The 27600-nt window shown below is 39.7% G+C and overlaps 2 protein-coding genes across 8 annotated transcripts in view; one reads left to right on the top strand and one right to left on the bottom strand.

The window, feature by feature from the left end:
• Positions 1 to 9871: 9871 nt before the first annotated feature.
• On the bottom strand, positions 9872 to 25771 carry SOWAHC (sosondowah ankyrin repeat domain family member C). Of its 2 annotated transcripts, XM_087726416.1 has the most exons (3): positions 24043 to 25771; positions 13443 to 13593; positions 9872 to 11717 (listed from the first exon to the last, which is right to left on the bottom strand). In XM_087726416.1, exons 1-2 carry the CDS (start codon positions 25511 to 25513, stop codon positions 13484 to 13486), a joined length of 1581 nt encoding a protein of 526 aa, XP_087582542.1. In that variant the 5' UTR covers positions 25514 to 25771; the 3' UTR covers positions 9872 to 11717; positions 13443 to 13483. The 2 variants fall into 2 exon arrangements, with proteins under 2 accessions (XP_087582542.1, XP_013921376.2); XM_014065901.2 differs by lacking the exons at positions 9872 to 11717; positions 13443 to 13593 and having other exon boundaries at positions 21551 to 25771.
• A 128-nt stretch (positions 25772 to 25899) lies between these two features.
• The window catches only part of SEPTIN10 (septin 10), a 46441-nt gene continuing 44740 nt past the window's right edge, over positions 25900 to 27600 (top strand). For 2 of the 6 annotated variants that reach the window (XM_087726418.1, XM_087726421.1), the window contains exon 1: positions 26026 to 26197. In XM_087726418.1, the coding sequence (XP_087582544.1) occupies positions 26168 to 26197 (30 nt within the window). In that variant the 5' untranslated portion in view covers positions 26026 to 26167. Of the gene's footprint in view, positions 25915 to 26024; positions 26198 to 27600 lie in introns of those variants that run through there. The other 4 variants (XM_087726420.1, XM_087726417.1, XM_014065902.2 and 1 more) reach the window with 4 other exon arrangements.

A 27600-nucleotide genomic window follows, 5' to 3' on the forward strand; every position in this document is an offset into this window, starting at 1 on the left:
GTTTGCAGGACAACAGGAACAAGGAGCAAAACAAGTAGTGTACTGTGTTAACCAGTTCTGATGATCCCTTGTATATATAGACTGCCTTACACTGGATTCTAACAATTATATTAATTCATAAATTCTTGGTAGCCTTTTCAGAGACAGAAAAATCTCACCTCTGCACTGTCCCTATAATATTGACCTTAGTACAGTAGGTGTTTCAAATCAGAAACTACTGACATCAGTGGGGATCTCTTACAGAAGAATAAGCCAAAGAGGCAGATTTTGTAGTAGTCCAAGGAACTACCTAATATTGGACTTTAGATTAATTAACTATTTATTACATATTCTTTGTGGGCTTTCAAAAGATGTTAGATTAACAATGGATTAAAAAGACAGCAGTTAAACAAAGTTGGGTTTAAAGTCTGAATTAAATGAGAGCATATGCACCAAAGACAAATTCCTTGTGTATCCAATCACACTTGGCCAATAAAGAATTATGTTCTGTTCTATTCTAAATTAATATTTGAATCTGTAACTGAGTAGTATGAAATTATAACTAAAATATAGTTTCTATTTTGAAAAAGATAAAATTAAGCAGCACTTAATATTAAACCCAGTCACATCCCCAGTAGACTCTTTGAGCTGTCTATGAACTTTTCCATTTATGCATTTGGGGAATATATAGAGGCAGCACCAAACTGAATGAGCAAATTCGTCAGTTAGAAATGCAGTCCCGGGGCTTCGGGGGGAGGAGCCTGCCGCCGTCGGGAGCTCAATGAAGCTCCTGTCAGGATTCTGGTTCGTATATCTTATAAGATCTATAGATATCTCCCCTTTCTGGCAGAAAGGGGCAGGGAGAAGGTCAGTCGTTAGGATCTCTTTGTAATTCATAGCTTTTTTTTGCTGTGAATGGAGAAGAGGTTCAACATTAGCTGAGCTTTTACTCCGGCCAGTTTTCCGCACTGCCTTTTTTGCAGCCCTAGGCAGATTGCCCCCCCCCCCCCCAGGACAAAGCTAAGCTATTTAAAAATCAATCCGGGCGGGGACCATTCCTGAGGAATTTCTTCCATTACTATCTAAAATACCAGCTTCAACTTCGCAAAAGGCTCCCTTTTTTTTTTTAGCTGCGTCACAAGATGGCGATCTTGTAGCTTTTGTGTTTGATGTGACGTACTTAGTCAGCCCTACCCTCCTGAAGGCTTCTCCGTACTAATTGCTAAAAGATTAACTGAGGGGAGTAGAGACTTTGATTCTTGGCTCGCTTGATTGCTTGTCTTTTATTTTTACTCTGGAATGGCTCCCAAATCTAAACAGAAGCGCTTCCTTAATAACATATCTCAAAAAACTGCTATGAAGCCGCTACCCTTGCCTCCTACACCCTCCACGGGAGATTTGTTAACACAAGAATTTCTTCTCAAAACGCTTAATGATTTCAGACAGGAAATTAATCAACTGATATCGGATTTATATGATCAATTTGATGCTAAAATTGCTCAGGCAAAGGAGGATATGATCGGAGTAATGACAGTCATGACAGATTATATTGCTGAAACGGAGGACAAATTGGAACTTTTGGAAGAAACTAACCTTAATTTGATATCCAAAATTCAAACGTTACAACAGGAAATTGAAAATGCTCAAAAACAACTTGTCATGATAAATTATAATAAGACTGCCTTCGCAATAAGAGTTAGAGGACTGCGTGAAAACCAACAGGAGAATTTGAAACAGATTTTCTTTGAGGCTCTTAGCCGCTTGGTGGGAAGTCCGGGACTTAACTTTGATTGGCAGATTCAAAGAATTTACCGCCAAAATTCGTGGGTAGCAAAACAGCGACAGCTTCCGAGGGACATAATTATATACTTTACCACAAGGGAATCCAGAAATGAGATAATACAGAGGCTTTACAGCAAGAGGTTGAGAATTGATGGACAGGACTTGATTGTTTTTAAAGAGATACCATCTCAAATATTAAGAACAAGGAGAGAGTACACTTTCTTAACCGAAGAACTCAGAAATTCTCAGATTCCATACAAATGGGAAGTCCCAGCTGGCATTACAGTTACATTTGGCAACCAAAAACACCGCATTAATTCTGTCTGTGAAGCCCGAGAATTTTACTACGAGACCCTGAAGGCGGGACTTCCTGACTCATCCGGACCTGGAGAGAGACAAGGAGAAGGAGAAGACAAGCAGCGAGACACGTGGCTACAAGGCGGAGGGTGTTGCTTTCCTCTTCCGGAAGGGCAGAAGACTAAAGAATAAAGACTTAGCGATGTTCTTAAAACTTTATGATTTCTGTCTGGGATAAAATGGAAAAGTTGTATATCGATGATGAGACATGGAGACTGAAAGAAACGTTGCTGATTGTGGACACATATTGTATATAAGATTTGTTTGAACTCTAACTCAAACTGCGCATGAATTATTTTCCTAGGCGAGGAGAGCGGAGATTGCGATCTTTTTAAGTTGTGGTCAGGGACGAACGGAGTTGGGAGGCGCGTGGGAGAGGGAAGGGTAGCGAAAGCTTAATTAGACTACTTGGGGCTAGAATGCAAGCTGATGTTTGTTTGAGTTGCTATTTCAATATAAGGTCAAGAAAGATTGGTCGGAGAGTCTCCAGGAAGGTGGAGTAAATATGTGAGGAGCAATGGACGCGGATAAAATATATATGTGGATATGGATAAAGGCAGGGTGGAAGGTAAAAAATTTACATGTGGAGGTGGGTAAGGATAGAAAGGGAGATGTTGGAAATGAAAAATGAAAGAAGTACTTGAGTTTAATGGTTTTATAGAAAGGTTTGGATATTCGGATAAAAAAGAGATAAATTAAAGGTCTGAATAGATAGACAAAGCAATGAGACTTTTAGTTGGGGAACCCTAATTGATTAACTTACCTGGCTCTAATACAGTTTGAAACCCTGCAAGTAGTAAAATAACCGAAATTTGGAATGAGCTACATTGTTTAAGATTTACAGATGATGGGAAGCTGTGTTAACGTAGTGGGTTTATTGACCCTTCTTGTTTTTCTTTTCTTTTTGTGTGTGTGTGTGTTTTTTTTTCTTTTCTATTTTTTTACTATTCTCTTTTTTTTGGCTTTTCTTTTATTTATTTTTTAACTTTAAAGTTAGCTGGCTTTATTATACTCAAGTGCTTGTTAAAGAATTATGCTGGGTATGGGACCTGCGAAGCCGTAAGGGGGTTAGGGAGGGGGGATTATAGGGGGGAGGGGGGAGGGTGGAATTACAGTTTCAATTCTTAGAACAATAAGAATTCACTTGTATACTGCGGCTCGTTTTCCCTTTTTTTTTTCTTTTTCTCTTTTATTTTTTAAAAAAACAAACTGAATAGATTAATTGTAGGGATACACCAAAGTGAGGAGAAGAGGGAAAGAGGAGGGAGAAGTAAAGAGGGAGCGAGAGGGAATGTAAGGAGGGTGAGATGGAGGGAGGGGGAGATGTCTGAGGGGGAAGGGAAGTAGAAGAGGGGAATGCTGGAGGGGAGAAATGAAAGTTGGAGGGGGAGAAGAGAGGGTGTATGGGGGATTGAAGTGTCATGTTGGGTTTTTTTTTTTTTTCATGGTGGATTTTTTTCTCTTTGTTTTTTGTTACGCACAGTATATAAGTGATTGTATAAAATGAAAATGAAAATGAGAAATGCAGTCCCTAGAGCAAGAACATTATTAACTATTATTGCACACTTCTTGCAATAAATAGGACATTCATTTTTTGAGTCAAGAAAAATAACATCAAGATAATAATTTCAGATCATAAATGTAACAACCAATGATGGTGGACATCTCTCTTGAGCTCTTTCCAAAATTCTGTATGATACAATTCAATGGTTTTTATTCAGCTTCTTAAGAAGCAATCTGTAAATACACTTACCTAAGCTGCATGGAATTTTTGACCTTATGTAAAGTTGAGTGGCAGAGTGAACCACCCCCTGAACAATGCTAAGATTATAATAAAGCCTCTGGAAATGGGTACATAGAAAACTCGTTGTATGACAGACTCTCTAGTGAGAATTGGCTTCATTAACTGATAGAGAGCTTTCAGTTTCAGTTGGGAGGGAGGTCTCAGTCCTGTTATGGATACCAGGATTGAACATGAGGCATTTGGCATGCAGAATAAATCTTCTGTCTTCTGGCTTGTATTTTTCCAATATATCAGATTTATTAATAGAGGATTATTCTACAACAGGGGTCAGTAACCCACAGCTCTGGAGCCACATGTGGCTCTTTCATCCCTCTGCTGCGGCTTCCTGTCACTCAAAATATGCGATTTATTGAGCTTTTTGATCCCTGGTAGGTCAATCATGGATAAATCCAAGAAAAGAAAAGGTTCAGAATAAAACAGAACATTTAATTCACCTACATATGCTAGTTTTGTAGCCTCTCAGGAAATAGTCAGGCACAGGAAGGGTTTTGTGGCTCCCAGTGTTTTCTTTTCTGTGGGAAATGGGTCCAAATGGCTCTTTGAGTGTTTTAGGTTGCCGGCTCCTGCTCTACCACAATAGCAGTTGAATTGTAGTATACACTAGGGAGGGAGGGAAGTATGCAGTGGAGTACCCCAAGGCTCTGTTTTAGGCCCACTACTCTTCAACATCTTCATCAATGATTTGGATGCGGGGATAAATGGGGAACTCATCAAATTTGCAGATGACACCAAGTTGGCAGGAATAGCCAACACTTCAGAAGATAGGCTTAAGGTACAGAAGGATCTTGACAAACTTGAACATTGGGCACTTTCTAACAAAATGAAATTCAATGGTGAAAAAAGTAAGGTTCCACATTTAGGCAAGAAAAACAAAATGCACAGGTATAGGTTGCTCAATAGTAGTAACTGTGAAAGGGATCTTGGAACCCTAGTGGGACAACCATTTAAATATGAGCCAGCAGTGTGCAGCAGCTGCCAAAAAAACCAACACAGTTCTAGGCTACATAAATAGGGATAGAATCAAGATCACATGAAGTGTTAATACCACTTTATAATGCCTTGGTAAGGCCACACTTGGAATACTGCATTCAGTTTTGGTCGCCACGATGTAAAAGAGATGTGGAGACTCTAGAAAGAGAGCAGAGAAGAGCAACAAAGATAATTAGGGGACTGGAGGCTAAAACATATGTAGAACGATTGCAGGAACTGGGTATGTCTCATTTAATGAAAAGAAAGACTAGAAAGAAAGAAAGAAAGAAAGAAAGAAAGAAAGAAAGAAAGAAAGAAAGAAAGAATGAATTATGTTCCAATATCTCAGGGGTTGCCACAAAAAAGAGGAAGTCAAACTATTCTCCAAAGCAACCGAGGACAGGACAAGAAGCAATGGGTAGAAACTAATCAAGGAGAGAAGCAACTTAGAACAGAGGAGGAATTAATTCGAACAATGAATCAATGGAACAGCTTGCCTCCAGAAGTTGTGAATGCCCCAACACTGGAAGTCTTTGAGAAGATGTTGGATAGCCATTTGTCTGAAATAGTATAGGGTTTCCTGCCTAGGCAGAGGGTTGGACTAGAAGACCTCCAAGGTCCTTCCAACTCTGCTATTGTATTGTATTACTTTCAGGCACCTGAGCAATAAAACAACTTTCAGACACATTATAAATAACCTAAATCAAAACAAGTATCTGGTTTCGAACTCGAATCCCTGAGCTTTCAATGAAGAAATATTAGCCAAGAATTAACAATGGACTTTTTGTGGGGAACGTTTTTATTTCCCTCCACAGAGCAATACAATATGCTTTCTTTTAATTGGGTTTATTGAGTTATACAAGGTTGGTTTTGTATGCAAGGTTTTTTTTTTCTTAAGTGTCGTAACAGGTGAAGTGACAAACAGAAGGAACCTGGAAAACTGCTGAAGAAAATTAGGGATACTTTCCCTTGCATGGGAAAAAAAGAAGTTATGCAAACATTGCAAACATGCAGATATTGCAAACATCCCATTCCCAAGAAAGAAAATCTATAAGTGTTTGGAGACCCAAGCCTTTTTCATTGAATAGGAAGTTGATGAAGCCCAGAGTAATTGAGGAGTTCTAAATTATGTACCTAGGGGAATAAGTTGCTAAATTGAATAGAATTCAATTCACAGGGATTAATTCAATTTAAGAAATACATTAAAGATCAAAGAGAGTGAACTCATTTGCTCTTGCCTTTTAAATATGCCATTCTTCACTTTATTTATAAATAAGAGATAAATATTAATACTGTGTGTCATTTTATTTATTTGATGGCATGGCAGCTGGTTATTATGTGTTTCATTTTCAATATATTTTCCCAGAATGGAATTTCCACCATGACGGCTTCCATCTGCTATGCAAAAACAAGCAGAGCCTTGCTTTCTTGGGTAGGGCTTCATGTTAGGCTGCAGGCAGGAAAATTGGGGCCAACTCTGAAAAAAAAATCACATGAGTTTTTCTCAGAACAAATATAAAAACCAAGGGATGTTGTTTTCAAATATAATTCTCTGTACATTTTGCAAAGAATTGAGGTTAACCTATTTTTCATTTTACTCTGTAGCAAGACTTAGATGTCGATACAATGTATTATGCTGGTCACTAGCTTGTTTTATAAATTATTATACTTACAAATTCAAATTTATTCAACTTTGAATAAATTACCTAGGGTGCCCTGACATAATTTATGTATATTTCATCAATTTATATAGTCATCAATCTTATATTTGCAACTCTGGGTGGGGCACAGCATGAGATTAAAGCCAAAAACCAGAATACAATAAAACATTTCACTGATCAAAGTCTGAGAATTACAATTTCATTGCTTCTCAATCATTGTAAAAGTAGGGTTGGCAGTAGCTGAATCCCTACATTCATTTTGCTGAAAAAAATACAGTTTAGAAATTATGGAAAAGAGGTTCCTTAGTGTTACAGCTACAATTGTTCATATATGCAAACAATCATACATGCTACATCTTTCAAGTTATTCACTAGTAATAAAGAGATTAAATCAAATGTTTGATTAGTTAGATCATGTTAGTTAGGTTAGATCAGGAGTCAGCAATCCGACTCTGGTGCCGCATGTGGCTCTTTTAACCCTCTGCTGTGGCTCCCTCCTTTCATCCCTCTGCTGCGGAAAGAAGCGGCTGTTTCTGCTGCTGTTGCTACCTCCGTGGTCTGCCTGCTGCTCTCACAGTGCCTTGCGCAGCACAGTGAAATTTAACGTCCTTCACAATGGGGGAGACAGGGTCCTCTCCTCTTCCTCCTCCTCCTCCTGGAGCCCATTACGACACAGAGCCACAATGTGACCTGCCCTACTTGCCCCTGGCAACAGCAGCAGTGTTAGCCATGGTGTGGGCCAGGCCACTGTCTCGGAGCAGAGAGCAGGTCACACATCTCCCTGAGTGACCAAGGCACATCCAGCACCAACAAAGGCCGGAAGTAGCCTCACGCTGTTTCCTGCTACCATGTGTCAGGCAGAGAGAGAGAGACACACAGAGAGAGACAGATAGACAGGCAGACAGACAGACAGAAAAAGATGAACAACACACAGTGTGTGGCAAGAGGTGGCAGGAAAGGGAGAGGTGAGGCAGGGCTGGGCAGGGCAAATAATTTAATAACCAGTTCTCTGCCCTAATGACCTCCTGGATAAGTGTGGCTAAGGGGGGAGTGTCATGTGATTGGGTGGGAGTGATTGACAACAAATTGACCACACCCATCTAGTCACACTGGTTGTTAAATTATTGGCTCCCGGTGTTTTCTGTGGGAAGCGGGTCCAAATGGCTCTGAGTGTTTAAGGTTGCAGTTCCCTGGGTTAAGTAACAATCTTCCCAATTCCCAAGATACTGTCTTTTGTTAGATGTAGTCTGAATACATACTGTACAATGAGAAACAGGCTCATTCAAGACCAGAACAACTGAAAAGCAGCAACATAGGAATCCAAATACTTTTAGGAAACGGTATTCCAGAGAGCCCAGCAATGACTCAGCAAAGCGAAATGAAGCTGAACAAGCTTTCCTGGAAACTTGCTGCCTCCTCCTATGATTCCCTGCCTAAGCATTGCAGGAAAGTAAACCAGCATATCTCAACCTGACATCTCCCACTCATGTTGGCACCATAAGTACCAAAAATCCTGATTTGTAAACCAGAAATTGTCAGGACTGTAGTTCCAACATAGCTGAGGAAACCAGATTGGGACACTTCAGTGCAGTTAATAACCTTTCCTAGAACAAGGAATTTGGCTGGGGAAGCCAAATTCTGTCATTCCAACTCCATGAAAAAGAGAAGTAAAATATATTGCTTGATCCCATCAACCCCCACTCTATCCACAACCTTACTCCATGTTGTGCATATTTGCCTGAGTATATGCAAACAAAACCAAGCAGTTCCTACAGTGTATAATGGAACAGCAGCTGCAAAGCCTTCAAGACATACCCATATTTTTCGTAGTATAAAACGCACCGTAGTATAAGACGCACCAAGGTTTTGAAGAGGCAAATTAAAAAAAAAGTTTTTGCACTCCGCAAACCTCCCAAAAACAACCCATTTTTTGCAAAAACGGCCCTCCTAAGGGCATGAATAGCCCTTAGGAGGCTTGTAGAGTGTTCCTGGGGGGGGGGGGGGGACAAGCAAAAAACAGTCCATTTTTCACAAAAACAGGCCCATTTTTTGTCAAAAAAGGGCATTAGGAAGTTTATACAGTGCTCCTGGGGGCTGACGGGGGCAAAACTGAGCAAAAAACGGTCCATTCTTTGCTCTTTTCTGCCCTCCCCAGCCCCCAGGAGCTCTCTGAAAGCCTCCTACAAGCTATGCACGGCCATTTTGGTGAAGAGGGAAGGGTTTCAGGAGGCAAAAAAATGCTGTATTCAGTGTATAAGACGCACCCAGATTTTCAGCCTCTTTTTTGAGGGAAAAGGTGCGTCTTATACTCCAAAAATATGGTATTTTCTCTTGAAGGACACTAGGGAGGCAAGGCGAGGCATTCTAGAAAACAGGGAAATGGATTATTTGCAGGGCCCAGAGTGTTTCAAATATTAAGTGCCAAACTTTGGAAGGACACCTGTTCCTAAACATAGCATTAAACAACTTACCATATTCTGCAGTGCTCAGTTCCATTCCCTCTTTCTAAATGGTATTTTTGGCATCAAACATCAAGCCAATGAAACTATTCCTCATTGGCCTCTTTTGAGTTTCCCCTTCATTTCCCCCAAAACAGTTTCCCAAACTTCTTGGTATGCTTTCCCTGGGCAGGTGCAGTTAGGGTTCAGGGAAGAAGGGAAGAACCTTAGTCACATTGTTACAATTAATCCATATTTCCCAAAGTTTCATTGTATTATTTCCATTGTTCTTTTGTCTTTATTTTGGTGTTTAGATTTTTAGGGGAGGTGTTATATATTAAAAATATACTAAAGGATGTATAAAGGGACGGGGTGGCTCAGTGGCTGATGCTAAGTTTGTCGATCAGAAAGGTCAGCAGTTCGGCAGTTTGGCGGTTCGAATCCCTAGTGCTGTGTAATGGAGTGAGCTCCTGTTACTTGTCCCAGCTTCTGCCAACTAGCACTTCGAAAGCACATAAAAATGCAAGTAGAAAAATAGGAACCACCTTTGGTGGGAAGGTAATAGTGTTTTGTGCACCTTCGGCGTTTAGTCATGTTGGTCACATAACCACAGGAATGTCTTTGGACAGCGCTGGCTCTTCGGCTTTGAAATGGAGATGAGCACTGCCCCCTAGAATCAGGAACGACTAGCACATATGTACGAGGGGAACCTTTACCTTCACCTAAAGGATGTGTAATATGGACTTTTCCTAAGCAGTAGGATAGAATGTATGATACTCAATGAGTTTGTTGCTATTACGCTGCACTTAGATAGTATTCACATACACAATATTTTAAAATATAATGAAATAGTGATAAAAATTTTTTTATCAGGATTTGAGATACAAAGAGGAATATTTTTTTACCATACAGATTTCAATAAAAGAACCTTCAATTCAGAGATGAATACACAAACTGGAGGAATAACACAGCCTTTACAAAGCAGTGCAGGCTGCAAAAAGGGACTTTTCTTGCCCTTTAAGCCACTATGAAGTAGTTCAGCTTCTGAAATTGCTTCATTGTTTGCACAATTAAGTGTGATAAAGAAAGGGGGAGATTTACTATGCAGTCTATATTTGCTTTCAATTATTGAAATACAAGGTGACACTACCCTGAAAATATCACTCTGTTGCATTAAATAAAGTTTTACACAACATTGTAACATGTATATAATTTAAATGTGTATTTTCAACTGTACACATGAGAAAAGAACATGTTCTGCCGTTTCATCAGCAAACTCAAATACTTCATACACTTTTGAGTTTTAAGAGTGTCTTCCCAGTAGTGTTTGACCAGTTGCTTCCCTTCAAAAGTACATGAGCTTCAAGAATGTGTTTCAAAAGCTAATTTATAATTTGGGCTGTCTCCTTAGATTGGTTATCTTTGCTTTGAAAAAGATTAGCTATAGTTTTAGTTTATCTTAAACCCTAAGGCAAAGGCCAGCAACCTTTCAGGGAACAAAGGGTGTACTTTTCTTTTTTACTTATCCCAAGAAGCAGGAAAAGCAGGATTGAAACAAACACATTTAACCTAAGATCCCAATTCACTTCATTAATTGCTTATGTCGTGGAAGAACAACAAGATAAAAAACAAAACAAAACAACAACCAGCAATCATTGCCACCTTAATTTGTTGCTCCAATCTTTATTTGCCTTTGATGATGATGATCTCTGGCTTTCTCAGCCTTTCTTTACTGTATCAAAGGATACTGACAATTTAAATCTAGATCTGGGCAATGTAAGGCCCATCAGTCTTGATACAAGCGTGATTCACCAATCCCAGCCAAGATAATAAGAAGCTTATTAGATTATGATGGATTATCATACATGGCTGATGGCCTGCATTTCCCTCTGGGGATCACAAATTAATTTCTTCTGGCTTAACATTAACAGGATTTTTCCTGACTCAGGAGATGATGATGACAATTATGATATTGTTATGATTGATTTAATTGATATACTGGTGTTCATTAGAAAATTATCCAGCAGGCTGCAAACACATCCTAAATTACAAGCCAGCTACCTTTAAAAGCAATAACAAAAACCCTGACATTCAGTATCAATGACATTAAAATCTATTATCAAAGATATTCAGTGATTCCCTAATTCCTAAAATGAAAGACAGGGGTATTTTTTTGTTTGCCAAGCAACCATAGATGCTAACAAGGTTACAAATCCTTTCTCTCTTCTAGAAATAATATTCAGTACTAGTCAGTTTCCTTGGGACTGGGAATATTTAAAACAAAACAGGATTCTTAAAAATCAACTCTAGCTCTACCTGTCAGATCACCAGCTAATATCTACCATATTATGTGACCAAATGTGAGTTTGCATTATTGAAAGATAAAGATGGATCATTTCCCTCAATAAATCAATGTATAAAGTTTTTCAGATTTGTTTAATTGAGTTCTCTTTATCTAGTTTTAGGATTCCGGTGGCCAAAAATACTGAACAACCAAAAGGATTCACAAACCTTTAAGCACTACAGTAGATACAAACCTGATATAAATATAGCAGAGACAAATTTCTCACATCCATCTGAATGAAGCAGATGGTGACCTAGCTTTTTAGATAAAACATAGGAAGAGCCCATGAATACAGTTGGGTAAACATTGGGATCTCAGCAGCCCTTTCCATTTTCAGCAAGAATTTTATAGCCCAGAAAATATGCTTGGTTGATGGAGGATGTCTGAAACAAAAATAAAACAGGGAAAAGCAGAACTGGTACAAACAGAATCAGATGAATTAATGGCTTTCTATGTTGTTCAATATAATCCTATAAAGGCTACAAACGCTTGTGCTTTGTCTGTCTTGAAACGGAATCATTCCTGCTTTTATGGCCAACCTGCAATGCAAAAATCTTGGAGACCACTAGATGTCAGTAGAGAGATTTATGCAAAGCCCTGAGTATTTAGCATTTATCTGGAATTTTCAGCTCAGCTCTGGTTAATCTAACCAAATTTGGCCAGTCAGCTATGTAAGTTGGCCTGTGGTGAGACCACATTAATGATTTCACAGAAAGAATATACCTCTAAATATATTAACACATACACTATATTGCCAAAAGCATTCGCTCACCATCCAAATAATCAGAATCTGGTGTTCCAATCACTTCCATGGCCACAGGTGTATAAAATCAAGTACCCAGGCATGCGGACTGTGTTTACAAACATTTGTGAAAGAATGGGTCGCTCTCAGGAGCTCAGTGAATTCCACCATGGAACTGTGATAGGATGCCACCTGTGCAACAAATCTAGAGCCAAGGTGGCGCAGTGGTTAAAAAGCAGCACTGCAGGCTACTGCTAGATCAGCAGGTCAGCGGTTCAAATCTCACCGGCTCAGGGTTGACTCAGCCTTCCATCCTTCCGAGGTGGGTAAAATGAGGACCCAGATTGTTGGGGGCAATATGCTGACTCTCTGTAAAACCGCTTAGAGAGGCCTGAAAGGCCTATGAAGCGGTATATAAGTCTACTGCTATTGCTATTGCTATTGCTATTGCTAGTCATGAAATTTCCTCACTCCTAAATATTCCACAATCAACTGTCAGCTGTATTATAAGAAGGTGGAAGTGTTTGGGAACGACAGCAACTCAGCCACGAAGTGATAGGCCACGTATACTCGTCCAACATCAGTGTGTGACCTCACAAATGCGCTTCTGGAAAAATGGTGAAAAATTCGCATAAACACACTCTCAAACCTTGTGGACAGCCTTTCCAGAAGAGTTGAAGCTGTTATAGCTGCAAAGGGTGGACCAACATCATATCACTCACCTGCCTTTACTCGCATATGAACTTGCTGTACGTGACATCCCATTCCTAATCCATAGGAATAATGAATTCCATCATAGGCACTGCTTTCTAAAGAATTAGTAATGAGCTCTTCAATGCCTTGTTGTCTTGTTGCCAAAACACACTCCACTCCCTTCTATGCCCGTAACCATCAAAATATTTTCTTTCTACAGACCGTAGGAAGTTATCACCCAGCCCTCTCCCAGAAAAATGAAATATCCTAGGAAATATTGAAAAGGCAGAATATTACTTTTCCCTGGATGTGAAAAGGAAGAAACATGTTTTAAAGACAAAGTAACTCTTCCTGCCCCCACCCCCTTTGTCAATGAGACATTAAGATGCCAAGCCAGTCTCTTTACATAATAAAGAGTTCTCCCTTTCAGCTCCAGCGTGATGGGATTAAGGCATGATTAGCCTTTACCCACTCACCACATGGCATCTGAGAACTCAACCAAACCTGGATTCAAAACACAGCCTAGAGAGTTGCCCCTGCATTGCTCTATGGGAGTCTGACAACCAATCAGAATACAAGCTCAAGATCAAAGGCCAGAGGGGGCATAAAACCAGGGACTTTCAGCATGTCACCCCTTCCTTCTTCTCCACCCAACATTGAAGTATGTGATCACCTTTTCTGTTCAGGACTCAAACCATGTGGTCCTATCCACCATTAAACCATCTTTCCAAGCAGCCTCCATGTCTCCAGTGTCTTTTTCTCCACTTGGAGCTGAACCCAGAAGGACATTTCTTCCAACAAGACATAGATATGTTCATATGTTCCTGAAAGTAGATAAGAATGACTGAATTTAATAAAGTTCTCTTTCATTGTTTATAGACTTTGTAGTGAGTCCTTCTCATAATGATATGCATTGGCACTTTCAGCTACAAATCAGAAAAGCTATAGGAAGAAAGCATGTTTTCCAAACACTACTGTACTAGAGAATAACCAAAAATGGCAATATTTTCCGATTTTTCTGTTCAGTCAGAAGTTTGTTTTTTTCTCACTTTCAAATGTAGGAAACCAAGTTTGCTTTTGAAAGACACATATTTTGGTGTGGTACAGATTTTTTCTGCTTTGAAAGTTCACTAACAATGCAGTTTCCAAATTGATATAGAGATAATTATCTCCTGCTGCTGTATTCTTTCATTTTAACTACGCAATGTTTTGAAGTAGCAGTAATGACCTCATAATGGGAGAGATTCTATGTGCGCATTTAATCCCATGCATTTATCTTTGCAAGAGAGGTGTTTTATTTATACTGGAAATTTGGAAAGATGTGTGAGTCACACAAATTGTCTAATTTGTCTTGCTTAACAAGCAAGCTATTCTGTTCTTTGCTAAAGGCATGAGAAGGAAAGTAGAAACTGAGAAAGATTTAATCTAAGATTTTTCTCTCTTTGTAAATATAAAAGTAACAAGGTTATTCTAATACGTTATTTAAATTGCACATTAAAAATCACTATGTGTTTTTAATATTTCCCCATGTATAAACTGTCCATATTTCAAGAATGGTATTTCATACTCTGTGCATGTCCAATGTACTTTTTTCCGAGAAAAAAAAACTGAAATTAAACACAAGAAGCAGGATTTTATAAGCATTGAGCTTTCTTATGTGACAAATAGAATCACATTTAATATATAAGTTAAAGAATTTATCTTTAACTTTAAAAAATTGGCATGAGAATTCATGTAGATCACATCTTCTCCATGGTTCAGATCATGTGGTTCCTCTTTAGAAACTTGTACAAATGTTAAAAAAGTAATCACAACCAGTTAATATACTGCAGTAAGTCTGGGAGTTGCAATATAAAACATCTGTAACAACAAAAGGCTGTTTTTGTATACCTAATGAGCTTCATAATCTTTACTAATAAGCAAATGTATGTGTACTACTCTCAAATTTCTGCTGATACTGTAAAAACATAAAGTGAAATGCTTAATTAAAACATTAGTAACAATTATAAATCAGAAGTCAGTAGCTTCTTTTCTGACTAATACATTTTATGAAAAAGTGTATGTTTTCATAAGCTGAAGCTGACTTCCTAAGAAGCAAAAAATGGCATATGATTCTTTAGTATCTGTGCAATCTGTTATATGCAAATATCAGGAAACAGCAGTGTGACCTGGTGTAACAATCCCTTTATTGTGCATGTGTGGGCAAGCAGATACTGGTGTTTATTGGCAGGGGTGAGCAATAAGTGACAATCAGACATTCTTACCTAATTTAAAAGCTCTTGGAAGTAGGTTAGAAACGCTCGGGACGGTTTCTAGATTGATGATTCTGAACATCAGCTTACTGTCCTTTCCAAAAGGGTTTTTTTTTTCCACACTGGAAATCATATATTGATTTTTCATTTGATATTGAAGCTTGTGTGTACATGTTAACAACAGACATAGTAATAATGAACCTTACTTTTCCCATTTACTGAAATCCTATTGTTCAATGCGTTTTAGGTGTGGCTCCTTAAAAAATTGGACTTGATTTCCATATAGTCTATTTTTTAAAAAAAAATAAGCTGATATATAGCTGTTTGCTGTCATTTCTTAAGGTAAAACAAGGACAGAATTATTTTAATTACAGGTACACACTAACTGAACCATTTACGTATATAAAAGAGTGTTGTGAATTTGCAAAACCTATGAGTCACCTAGGAAACATTTATATAAATATCTCAAAGAATCTGAGAACCTCACCCTAGCCAGTCCCTCAGGTATGCCTCACAAGAGAGTCTGAGCGATGCTTTATCTTGTACCATAAAAAATGGTGGTAAGTTGCATTTATCAACTTGAGCTCCTAGAGGAGGTAAATAATCCATCTCATTCCCATACTTCAACAACATAATTGCCCTTAACAGTCTGAGAATGATTGCAGGCATGTTAATTTTTTTATACCAACCTTCTTGAATATTGTGTACAATTCAGAGATGGACCACAATTACCAGTAATCAGCATAACTGTAAGTTTCTCTGTTAAAAGAGATGCATGCATTTTTTTCAGATTTGAGATTGTCAAAAGCGTGAAGAGCAAAGAATTTTGAAAGGCATATCTAGCTGAGAACCGAATGTGTATTTTGTTCTATCCTATCGATACAAAGCAATCTATAGTCCTTACATTGCAATCAATCAATGACATGGGAAAGATACTTTTAAGGATAGCATTCTTTCTATGATATAATTGTGGCAAGCTCCTTAATTGCCATCTGTTTTTGTATTTTTTTCATCTGTCTTCAAGGAATTTACTAGTCCTAGGACCTTCTCTAAAAAAATGCATTATGTACTCTATATTATGACAGCAAGATGCAGATGACATTAGCAGAAGTCATGATCAGGACCAGGAATAGAAACTGTGTGGAAGGATACACACCCTATTAAAATGCCAGGTTTTGGAGATATGAAAAAATCAGACCCAAATAAATCACTTCAGAATTTTTTCCACCTTTAATGCAACATATAATCTATAAAATTCAATTGACAAACAGGCTTAAATCTTTTAGAGGGGAATCTTTGCCTAATCTTCCTTCCAAAAATGGTCCAAATCTGTCAGATTGTGGGGATGTGCACAAATACCTGGAATTATGGCCAAAAAGCTCAACCTTGGTATCATCATTTTCCCACATTGTTTTGTCAGACTTGATGTAGTGTTTTGCATAATGTAGTCAGGCTTGGATGTTTTTCTTTGTAAGGAAAGGCTTCAGTGTAGCCACCCTTCCCCACAGCCCAGAAATATAATGAATATAGAATATTGTTGTGACATGTAGTACACAACCACTATTTGCCAAAAATTTCTAGGGCTCCTTTAATGTTGCTGTAGGCCTCTTGGCAACCTCTCGGACCAGTTTTCTTCTGGTTTTTCCCCCCATCAATTTTGGAGGGATATCCAGTTCTTGGCAATGTCATTGCGCCATACAAGTAGTTCTCGACTTACAACCACAATTTAACCCAGAATTTCTGTGGTTGAAACATTTAAGTGAAATTTGCCCCATTTTATTACCTTTCTTGCCACACTGTGGTTGTTAATAATACAGTTGTTAAGTGAATGTGGCCTCCCCCTTGACTTTGCTTGTTAGGTTGAAAAAGGGGACCACATGACCTTGGACACCGCAACAGTTGTAAGTATTATAAAAACCAGTTGCCAAGCATCTGAATTTTGATCACATGCTCATGGGGATGCTAGAAAGGTCATAAGTGTGAAAAACGGCCATGCCACTTTTTCAGTGCCATTGTAACTTTGAATGGTCACTAAATGAACTATTGTAAGTTGAGAGCTATCTGGTATTTTCTCCACTTTGGGTGACTATCTTCACTGTGCTCCATGATATAACCAATGCCTTGGATTTTTTTGGTACCATTTTGTACTCTTCTCCTGATTGGTATCTTCCAACAATGAGATCCCTCCGATGCATTGTAAACTCTTTGCAGACCAGAACTTTTGTATTAAGAGGCAACTGAATAAATGTCAGGAAAATCTACTAGAACAGTTGAACTTTATATGGACTTGATCGGTCATTTTAATTGATGGAGCATCAGACATACTGTATGCACCAGTAGTGGGTTCTGAATCCGGCATCCTCCACATGAACACATGCAGCATGCACACACGCACACAGCACATGCATGTGTCTTACCCTCCAGTGATGCCTCCGCCAGCCTCCACGATGCTCCACCTGTTAGGCAGAGCATTGCGCAGGTGCTGTATGCGCCATGCATGCGCACAGAAGCACTGAAGCGTTTAAAGACAGGTAAGGAGTTCGGGCGGGTGGGCCCTCCGGAGCACCGTACCGGAACAGTATCCGGTGCTCTGGGCAGGCACCAGTCCACCCGTACTAGGGCATACTGCCTGCAAATCACCACTGGTATATACTGACTACCATTTGTCATCAATCTGAATGTGATTGGTTAATTCTGAACAGATACATCCTTGTTTATAAGAGTCTGTGTATTGAAGCAACCAAGTCTTTGTATATTTTTTACTATTTTCCTTACTAAAAGATTTGTTTGAAAATTGATGTCTAGACTTTTTATATCTACTGTAGATGAAAGAATGTGCCATACTCTGGCCATCTGTGAACTCAGCTATTAAATCTGTGCGTATTCATGTGGGCGACACCGGGCCCATTCCAACCATAGTGGTTGGAACGGGATCTGGAACCCACCACTGTATCAGCATTATGTCTGCAGTTGTACATATGAATGTTGCACATATCAATTATGTATGATTGATGGTACCCTTTCGGAGGTTAACTGAAAGTGACGAATGCGATTTTTGGGACGGTATTCAAGTACAGCCTGAATCTTGACTGAAGTAGTTTCAGATAATTTCATCCAAGATCCTGGTGAAGTTGTAGCCTGACTACTTTCTATCTTTTGACATTTCCTTAAAAAAATTGGTTGAAAACTGGACAAAAATTATTCAGCATCTTCAGGTAAGACCTTGATATTAAGGTTAGTAGTCATAACAGAATACAAATAAGTTTTGGAGAATAGGGTTTGAGAACTAAGGAGTACAAAAAGGAAATATGAAAATGACAAATGTGCATTCAGAAAATTCAGGGATTGCAGCATTGGATAAAATTGTCAGATTAGAGAGAAAAACTGCCCATGCTTGTGATAAATTCAAAATAATTTTGACCAACTTGTGTTTGAGTTTCTAGAAACAGATTATATTCAAACATGGCTCCAGCAGGTAATTTATAGGTTTACAATGATGGCTTGATATTTTGTCCAGACCACATTTAACCCTCTCCCACCTCCTGACTAGAATTCTCCTTTGTTCTTCCTAGACTGATAAGAAAACATCAACTTTATCATTCTCATCACTTGGGCAGAAAGGGACAGCTTTTGATTCCATCAGTTTATTTTTAAAAACAGGTTTGATGGAAGTAAAACTAGTGTTACAGGATAGGATAATGAGAGATAATCTTGCAGACTGAATTAACCTCAGGTCTGTTTTGGAGTAGAGTTAAAAGGATTCTGGATGCTCTGGCAGAAAAAGAGGATAATTGGGTCTGCATTCCAAAGTTTTTGTAACTCTGATAATTTGAGATTGGAAACTAGATGTAGGAAAGGTTCATGAATAATGCATGAACAAAATCGATGTTTAATATAAAATACATGCTGCAAGAAATGAGCAGTTCTAACAGGCAACAACTTCTGTGATTGATGTCCTGTTAGCATTCTGCTCTAATTTATGGGGAGGGGGTAACACTTCAGAATTAAATGGACAAATTTGCACATGAGATAGTGTGTTACTCTGGGTATATTTCAATGAAATAATAGTTCTGTAAAATAACTCAATTTAAAATTTTCAATTTACATCAATAAGTCTATAGTATTATTCTTAACAAGTAAAAACTTACTGTTAAAACAAAACTAATTTGAATCTTGAAAGTATTTTGTAATGTAGTTTTAAGTTTTCAAAGTGCTCCATATGGTTTGTTTTGAAACAATCCTGTAAAATTTGTCAGTATTTTGATACTGTAGATAAAATAGCAAATGTTAAGAAAGAAAAGCTTGTGTAAGGCCACCTCATTAAGGAAAAAGGTCACAATGAACTAATGATTTTCTTATATGTCACGTTTGTTTAATCGAGATTTACTGCATAAAAACAATTGACTCCATTCACGTTAGCCTCAAAATTGAATCACAAAGTGTGAGTTCATTGTTTTGTGTAAACCCATGCTCTGACTCATTCTTTGCTGGTTGATATGCACCAGCTGTTTATGAAGGAAGAATTTAATTTTGCCTGAAATATCTTCTTAAAGAACTGGCAGCCAATCAATAAATGTAGATTTAAGAAATATTTCTTAAATTTCTAAGTACTTTTGGAACTCTCATTTTTGGTGTAGTGCAAACTTCTCATAAAAAACTGATAAAATGCCAGGCATTGTTATTCTTACAATATACATTAACATTAGAGTGGCGTGGTGGCCTAGTGTTCAAAATGCTCTCCTCCCATTCAGAAGGTTAAGAATTCAACCCTGAACAGTGATTAGGATTGAACTACTCTCAAGGTGCAAAGAAAATATCTGCTGCAAACTCCGCATAGGCATCAGGAAGGGCATCTGACCAGTAAACACTCAGTTCCATTCAGTCACCCTGACTCTACCCCAAATTAAGGGATTGCAGGTTTGGGGGAAAAAAAACTATTTAAACATTATTTCTAGATATTCAATACAATAATGTAATAACAATAAGCATATAATGTGCAAGGTTTTGCACTTGAAGAATTTCAAATCAAATCTTTCAACATAGTGGAATAACAATCGCTTTTGGTTTTAGAATATTAAAATAATATACATGTTCTGCATGGATATGTTCCATATCCAAAGATAGTTAATATTTCTAGATCCAATGCTATCCATCAAGATCCAAGTAGCCTCCATAATAAAGTATGCTAATGTCAACTTAAATTGGTATGAGTTATGTCTTTTCCTGGGCAGATATTTTTGATTATTCTGACAAAAGTATTGTATAGTTAATTTCAAATCTTTAAAGTAAGAGGTGTGGGATTTCCACTGAGGTTAGTTCAACAGCCAGTATTAATTGAGTACAAATATAATTCCAAAATGAAAAGTACAATGACAATTAAAAGAGTTAGCTTTACAACAATTCCTCACTCAAGTATTCATTCACACATGTTTTATCATCAGTTTTACCAAATCTTGCAAAATTCTACTCTATTCAAGGATAAGGTAGCAAAAAAAAATATCGCAACCTATTTCCATGTAGGGTTGCTAGAATTAATAAAGCTCAATAGCTGGCACGTGTGGGGCAAAGCACTGATTTTGCATCTCCTCCGAAAGAAACAGCTCAAGATTCCTGATTTCATTCTGTGTAAATCAATGTTGATATGTCAGTTATGTCACAGATTAAAACAAAACATTTCTATTAGTGGGAAGTAGACTTAGATGTTTGTGCTTGGGAAATATGAACTATGGTTTGAACAAAATGTACGTATCAAGTCAGACTTAATTTTGCATTATCAAAATTTATTCTTCATATACTTCTACAATTTGCAGATCTTAATTTCTCATGTACATCTACTGTAGTTGTGAAAATGCAACCTATACACAAGACACTGGTTTTCAGTATTTAGAATCAAAGAATTACACCTCATGTAAGTTTCCAAAATTTTACATTGTGCTCCAATGTCAAATAGTATTTACAAATTCTTGTATTTCTATTACTAGTTTGTAACACAGAAAATGGTGCCTAAAATTTCAGTTTCAGCTGTTTGAGGAATACATTCAAAATATTTTCTGTGATACTCAGATGGATTGTGTAGGCCTAAGTTTCAGATGAACATTTAAATACACATCCACAAAAATACAACCTCAGCTATAAATATGACAGAGCAATTTAAATATGTTACAGAGCAAACACTTTAGAAAGGATGAAGTGGGTAGAGAATTATGGTCTTTGAGATATCATACAATAAAGTTGAAATTATTTCATGTTTTCTTAGTAAGATTTTTAATAATATTGGACTTCAGACACTATTCTGCACCACAGAATGTTTAACCTTTACATAATCTTTGCTAAAATTATAAAATCTTTAGTGCTATAATGTAGAATGTCACTTTGGAATATTTATTTTGCTACAAGTAATATGTTGGTAAGACACCAGTGGCCTTCAACCTACTGAAATAAGAGAAATGCTCAATAAACTCCTTTCTTCGTAGTTTGCAATGGTTAACAAAGGCACCTGTAATTATAGCTTATAAACTAAAATTGAAAACACGTTTTCATGTTTTTATTGTGTGCATAAAAAAGTACCAAAGTAGTGTACCAGTTGTATGGTAACCAGTTTGCAATTTAGGTTTTTTTACAGCAAAGTTTTTAGACCCTGTTAGATATCTTAGTAAGGATATTGTTACAACTTTTGTCAAACTCATGTTTCTGACAAGAGTATAAAAAACATTAACACTACAATTTTTTTCATTTTCTAGGTAAAAATTATACTTTAGATATTAATTGGGTATAGATAGCTGCCTACAGTGCTGAAAAAATTAAAAACAATTAAAGTTGAATTACCAATATATGATTAACAGATGATGATTAACATCCAAAAAGATAGTTGTAACGACAGAAGGGACATATACTTTTATTTTTAATACCATTTTACAATTTATGGTAATTGTGATATTATTGTAATATCTTTTAAAAACAGTAGTATAACTATTGTTTTAGAATTGCAATCTGTCTTTAAATCAGTATAAAACTATTATTTCCAAAATATTCAAAAACTAATTTGGAAACATGCTTTAGCTAGTTCGGCATTTATTTGGCAGCATTGAATTGTTAATAGTTACATAAGCAGCATCTGAGGACCAGCCCAGATATTCTTTGAAGGAAAAGTGCTAGTACACATTTAATAAAAATCACTACATTTGGAACAAATATTTTTAAAAATATTACTTTCCTGACACTATTACTATTAAAGTAAAAATGTGTTTAATTTTCACACTATAAAGAATTCTGTGCTTTTTAAAAATCACAGGTTTGTTCACTTAAAAAAAAGAATTGTAAAATGTAAATAATGAAAGATTCTCTAACATTCTGTAACATGCTTCAGCAAATAATCATGTGCTTTCTGTATCTTATATATCAGATTGGATAAGCGTTCATCCACATAATTTACATTTCACTTCCAGTTATATAAATATGGATTCTTGTGGCACTGCTCGATTTTATCTGTAGAAATATTTATGTACATATTTATAAGCTAAGCACTATATTTATTAGCATTTTACTACACTAGACAGTGTTCCATTGTCTCCCTAATATCTGAATCAGCAATGTTCCAGAATGCTAAGATATCTACTTAAGGTTTTAAGATTTTTCTTAAATTCTAATTTCCTATTTAACAAATTAATGGCCAAACACTAGAACTAATATTCAAGACAGCTTATCCAAATGATTATATTGTTTACAGAAATGGCCACATAAAAAGAAAGTTTTGCTACATGCTTATTACCATTGCTCTACTGTAACCATTCAAGTGGAATGTTTAAATTATTTTTCAAATTAAATAGTTTTCAGGTGTAGGACAAAAGTTGATCAATGTCTTGTCTCACAACAAAACCAAGTTGACTTTATCTGTTAGTACCACATTCCCAAAGGTATTGCACTTGGTAAATAAACCATAGTCAAAGGTCAGAGCTCAGAAGTACTATTAGAAAACTTTATAAATTAGGTGCAATGGGTATTCTAAAAGTCAATGGCACAATTCCCATCAAGTTTACAGATTCTGGATAACTAATACAGCCTACACCAGTTGTCACATAACATTTTATATGAATGTCCTGAAATATGCGTCTTAATTCATGTCTATTCTCGCAAAAAAAGGCATGGCAACACAGGTTGTCCTGCCATGCTAATGTGCATGAGAGGTGACAGAGAACGCTTGGAAAGGACAGCAAGAATGGTTAACTGTCCCCAAATGCCATTTCTTCTTCCACATATACCCCCTAAGCAGCTTTAATCACCTGGTTCACCTGACTAGGGTAATCCTGGAAATTGCCTTGCATGTCAATCAGCAAGACAATCACACTTGCCTATTCATCAATTGCTGCAAATCCTAAATGCCTTCTCTGCAAATGCGTAGACAATATTTCATTTGGCTTTTTAAAAAGTAAGTATGTTGAATACTTCAACAAAAGTAAAAATCATGAAGAAATGTGAAAGTGTTATCTTTTCCCCAACATAGATTTCTACGGGTGATGAATTTTAATAAGCAAATGGACTGATTTTCTACCTTGCAAACCTCTATCATATGAGTTAATTTTGATGGAGGCCACACATTTAATGTTTCAATAGATATTATCTACACTGGAGAAACAGATCTTACTATGTGGTCAATATAAAACTTGATCATTACTTTTTTAAAAACCAAGTTTATTTTTTTTTTAAATTTTAAGCTTTGGTTCCATTAATCACTGAATTATGAAGCTCTAAAATATAGCTAACCTAAAAACTTCCCAACCAAAATACTTAATTCTATTTAAGCCTGCTTAGACACTAAAGGTATGCCTTTAGGGTTGATTTTAAACCCATCATAACAAAGGACACATTTGTCCTTTTAACCAAATATGTTGGATTTAGGTCTGAGCTTGGAGGAGGCTTTCAGGGACTTTTCTTCCTCCTCCTCCTCCTCTGCATCTCCCCTGAAAGAAGGATGGATGATTTGAGTATGGAACCGGATTTTGTTGAGTCGGGGTTTTATCCTACCACTGCCAGAGGTTTTCCTACTGAGCTCTTTGCTCTTGTTGGGTGCTGCAGAACCGTCTCCCGATTCCCTTTCATCCCCGTGATGATGGTGATGGTGGGAAAGCTTGTAAGTAATGAGGTTAGAGGGGAGCACCCTGGAAAGCCTCCAGCGGCTGCTGCCATTCGATGCCCCGCTGTCGACCTCATCCTGCAGAGCCCCGACCAGGCTGCGTACTTCTTCGGCGGTGCCCCGGCTCAGGTAGTGCGAGGCCTTGCGGCCGCTGTAATCTCGGATATCAACGTCGGCGTCGTAGGCGCCCACCAGCAGCTTCACCACTTCCAAGTGGCCGTGCATGGCAGCCAGGTGCAGCGCGGTGTAGCCGCCGCTAGTGCGCGCGTTAATGTTGATGGGCAGGCACTGCCGGTGGGCGAAGTTGACCAGCCGGGCCAGCAGTTCGGGATGGCCCAGCTTGGCCGCCCAGTGGAGGCATGTGAAGCCCGTGATGAAATCGCGCTTGGGAAACAGCGCCGGCTCGCAGCTGAGCAAGCTCTCCAGGCTTTCCCAGCGCCCGTCCGAAGCGCACAGCATCCAGGCGTGCTCCAGCGGGTCCAAGGCCACCGAGCCCCCGCTGCTGCCACCCTCGTCCTCGGCCGACGAAGAGGCCAGGGAGGCGCTGTCCGAATCCCCGCCGCGGCTTCCTCCGCTGCCGCCGCGGTGCAGGAGCCCCCCGCGCTTCTGCTGAGGGGAACTGCCCACCATCCGCTCCCGGAAGACCTTGTGCCCACACCTGGGTGTGTTGGCGCCGGTAGAGGCTCCGCCCGCCGGGCTAGTGGAGGGCGGCGAGTCTTCTTCGAGCAGGGCCGCAACGGCGTCCCCGCCGGGTTTCTCCTCAGGCTCAGCATCGCCCGAGGGCATCGGCACCGCCTCCAGGCGCCGCGGGCTGCTCTGCTGTTCCACCCGGCTGCCGCCTCCTCCTCCTTCTCCCGGGCTCTCTGGGCTCGCCAGAGGTGCCTGGGGGATTCGGGTTGAAAGTGTCTCCGGCGGTGCTTCCAAGGCGTCGTCGCCGCCGCTCTTCTCGGGCGGCAGCTCTCCAGAAGGGGCAGAGGGATCCCCTCTCGCCCCCTTCTCTCCCTTCAGCGGTTCGGCGCCGGCTTCCTCCTCTCGGGCCGCTCCTCGCGGCGTGTCCTCGGGGTGCCCGACAGCCCCGGAGTCATTCTCGGCCGCCGCCGCTGCCAATTCGCCTTTCCGACCGCCGCGATATTTCTTGCGCAACTGCACATACTTGGTGCCGGAGCCGGGCTCCTGCCGCACCGTGGCTACGGCGTTGACCAGCTCCTTAAAGTGCTCGCGGGCCCGGGCGCGGCTCTCGGGGTCCGGCGAGTTGAGGAAGCCACGGAAATGGTCCAACAGGTCGGCGTTGCGAGCCCGGCCTCCGCGCTCTGCCAGGAACCGGAGCACCGTGTCTTGGTCCAGCTCCCCCGGCGCAGCCATAGGCGCCCACAGACCGTTGGCGGCGGCGGCGGCGCCCCTCGTGTCGATTCCGACCGCTAGCCTTCAGTGCGGGATCCCCTCCTGCCTCCTTCGCTTGGCCCGCCATGGCATCGTCGCTGCCACGAGACGCCCGACGGCATCGCCCGAGTCCGGCTTCTCCCTCTCTCTCCTGCCCTCCCTCGGTTGCCGGACCCCACCAAGCGCGCGCCCCCCTCCTCGCTCACGTGATGTCCGCGAGGGAAACAGGGAGGCGCCTATCTGCCGTTTTCAAACTGTCCTCCCCTCCCTCTGAATGAATCTCGGCGCTGGGGAGGCTCTAAAAAAGCTCGCCGCAGAGAAGGAGAAGGTCGGGGCGCTCGTCCGAAGCCACGCCCTCGCGGGGCTCCTCCCACATTCAGAGAGTAGGTTTCCGACTCCCCCATAGAAGTTAGAGCCGCTCGTCTCTCTACCCCCCACCCCACCCCACCCCCCATTTACGTTCGTTTGCGGTTTGGGCGGGATTGGCTGGGCCTTGGCCCCGCCCTCCTTTCCGCGCGGCCTCTCATCACCACCAGTTACATTCCAGCTGTTGGGATTGGAGTTGGAAGTTCGACGCGGGCTCCCACCCTCCCTTCTCCATTGTCTTTGGCGCGCGGTGACCCCTCCCCTCATGTCATGGCTTCTTCCGATGTGGCTCGGCAGCTGGTAAGTCCAGGGTGTGGGAGGGAGAGGGGGAGCCGGCCTTGAACGGGCGACAACGGGTCCCTCTCGGGCTGCGGCCACACATGCCTGCTTTGTGGGTAGGAAATCCCATTGGATTCCCGGGCTTTACTTTTGGTGAAGCGTGGAAGTTGCAATCCACGAGAGCCGTTTCGCCCCATTGATTTCGATGGGCACAAAGTTGGGCGGGCCTAAATGATCCAAATCAGCTCTGTGGGAATTTCCCAGATTGTTTTCATCCCATAGAAAAGCTTCCAGCTTCCCCCATCACTTACAGCAAGAGGTCCCCAAACTTGGCCAACTTTAAGACTTGCGGACTTCAACTTCCAGAATTCTCCAGCCAGCTGGCTGGAGAATTCTGGGAGTTGAAGTCCGCAAGTCTTAAAGTTGGCCAAGTTTGAAGACCTCTGATTTACAGCTTTGTGTCAATCCGAAAGCACCAGCCTCTTGCCATGACAGCAGACAAACAAAAATAGGAAAGTTTACTGCCCCCAAATCAGTGAGTGCTTGCTTAGATAATTTAAAAAAAAATATTTTAGGCATTGTTAGTTAATTATACTTCTTTCCTCTGGGAATTTGAGGTATTGTAGCTTTCAAAGTAGGCTGGCCTGAGGAATAGTGATTGGCACAGAGTCACTTCCCCGATTTTCCATGTCTGACCATAGAATTGAACTTGATTTCCCTTCATTCTAATCCAGTATCCCTAAACCAGGACATTGCATTAGCTTCTGAATGTTCAGGAGATTTACTTTCAAACAGAAGCAAAAGTTGTCCATTGGTGGCGGCATGTGGCTCGTTGTGCCTAGGTTAGAAACTAAGTAGGATTTGGGTTGGTTAGGACTTGGGCGGGAGATTTTCTGAACTATAGTATAGAATGAAAAATCAGAAAAGCATTCTGGAAGAAGCAGTAACAAATCACTGCCATAATTATTTATCTGTATCTTGTCTATCATTGCTTGGTTTCTAAAGAACATACATGCGTGTCAGCATTGCTGTAGCATTTCTCAAATGACTCAAGTAAGGCATTAAAGTCTGCTAACAGGTTTATTGTTATATTAGTTTATTGGATTAAACCTGGTATACTTCACAAGGTCTGTGGCCCTGTTAAATTACAACTACAGTATAAAAGAATCCCTCATTCAATAGTTACTTGGCAGTTCAGTGAATGTGCCAAGGGTCAACTTTTACACTCACATTTAATTTACAATTAAATCCACATGTTAACCAACAAAATTGTTGCTGCTGCACAATGATAATATGTTTGGAAGACAGTTTCATTGAACGAATCTAGTTTATTGAATAGATTCAATAAAATCTATTTTTGAGTCAATTTGAACAGCATTAAATTGCCAGTAGCTTTATACTACCAATGTAATTCACCTTTATGT

Source organism: Thamnophis sirtalis, unplaced genomic scaffold (genome assembly GCF_051295495.1).
Source record: "Thamnophis sirtalis isolate CommonGarterSnake01/CBP01778 unplaced genomic scaffold, rThaSir2_p1.2 scaffold_12, whole genome shotgun sequence".
Lineage (NCBI taxonomy): Eukaryota > Metazoa > Chordata > Lepidosauria > Squamata > Natricidae > Thamnophis > Thamnophis sirtalis.

What these genes read in the sequence shown, in the direction of transcription:
- SOWAHC (XM_014065901.2), bottom strand. Translation starts at nt 25,513, where the DNA reads ATGGCTGCGCCGGGGGAGCTGGACCAAGACACGGTGCTCCGGTTCCTG.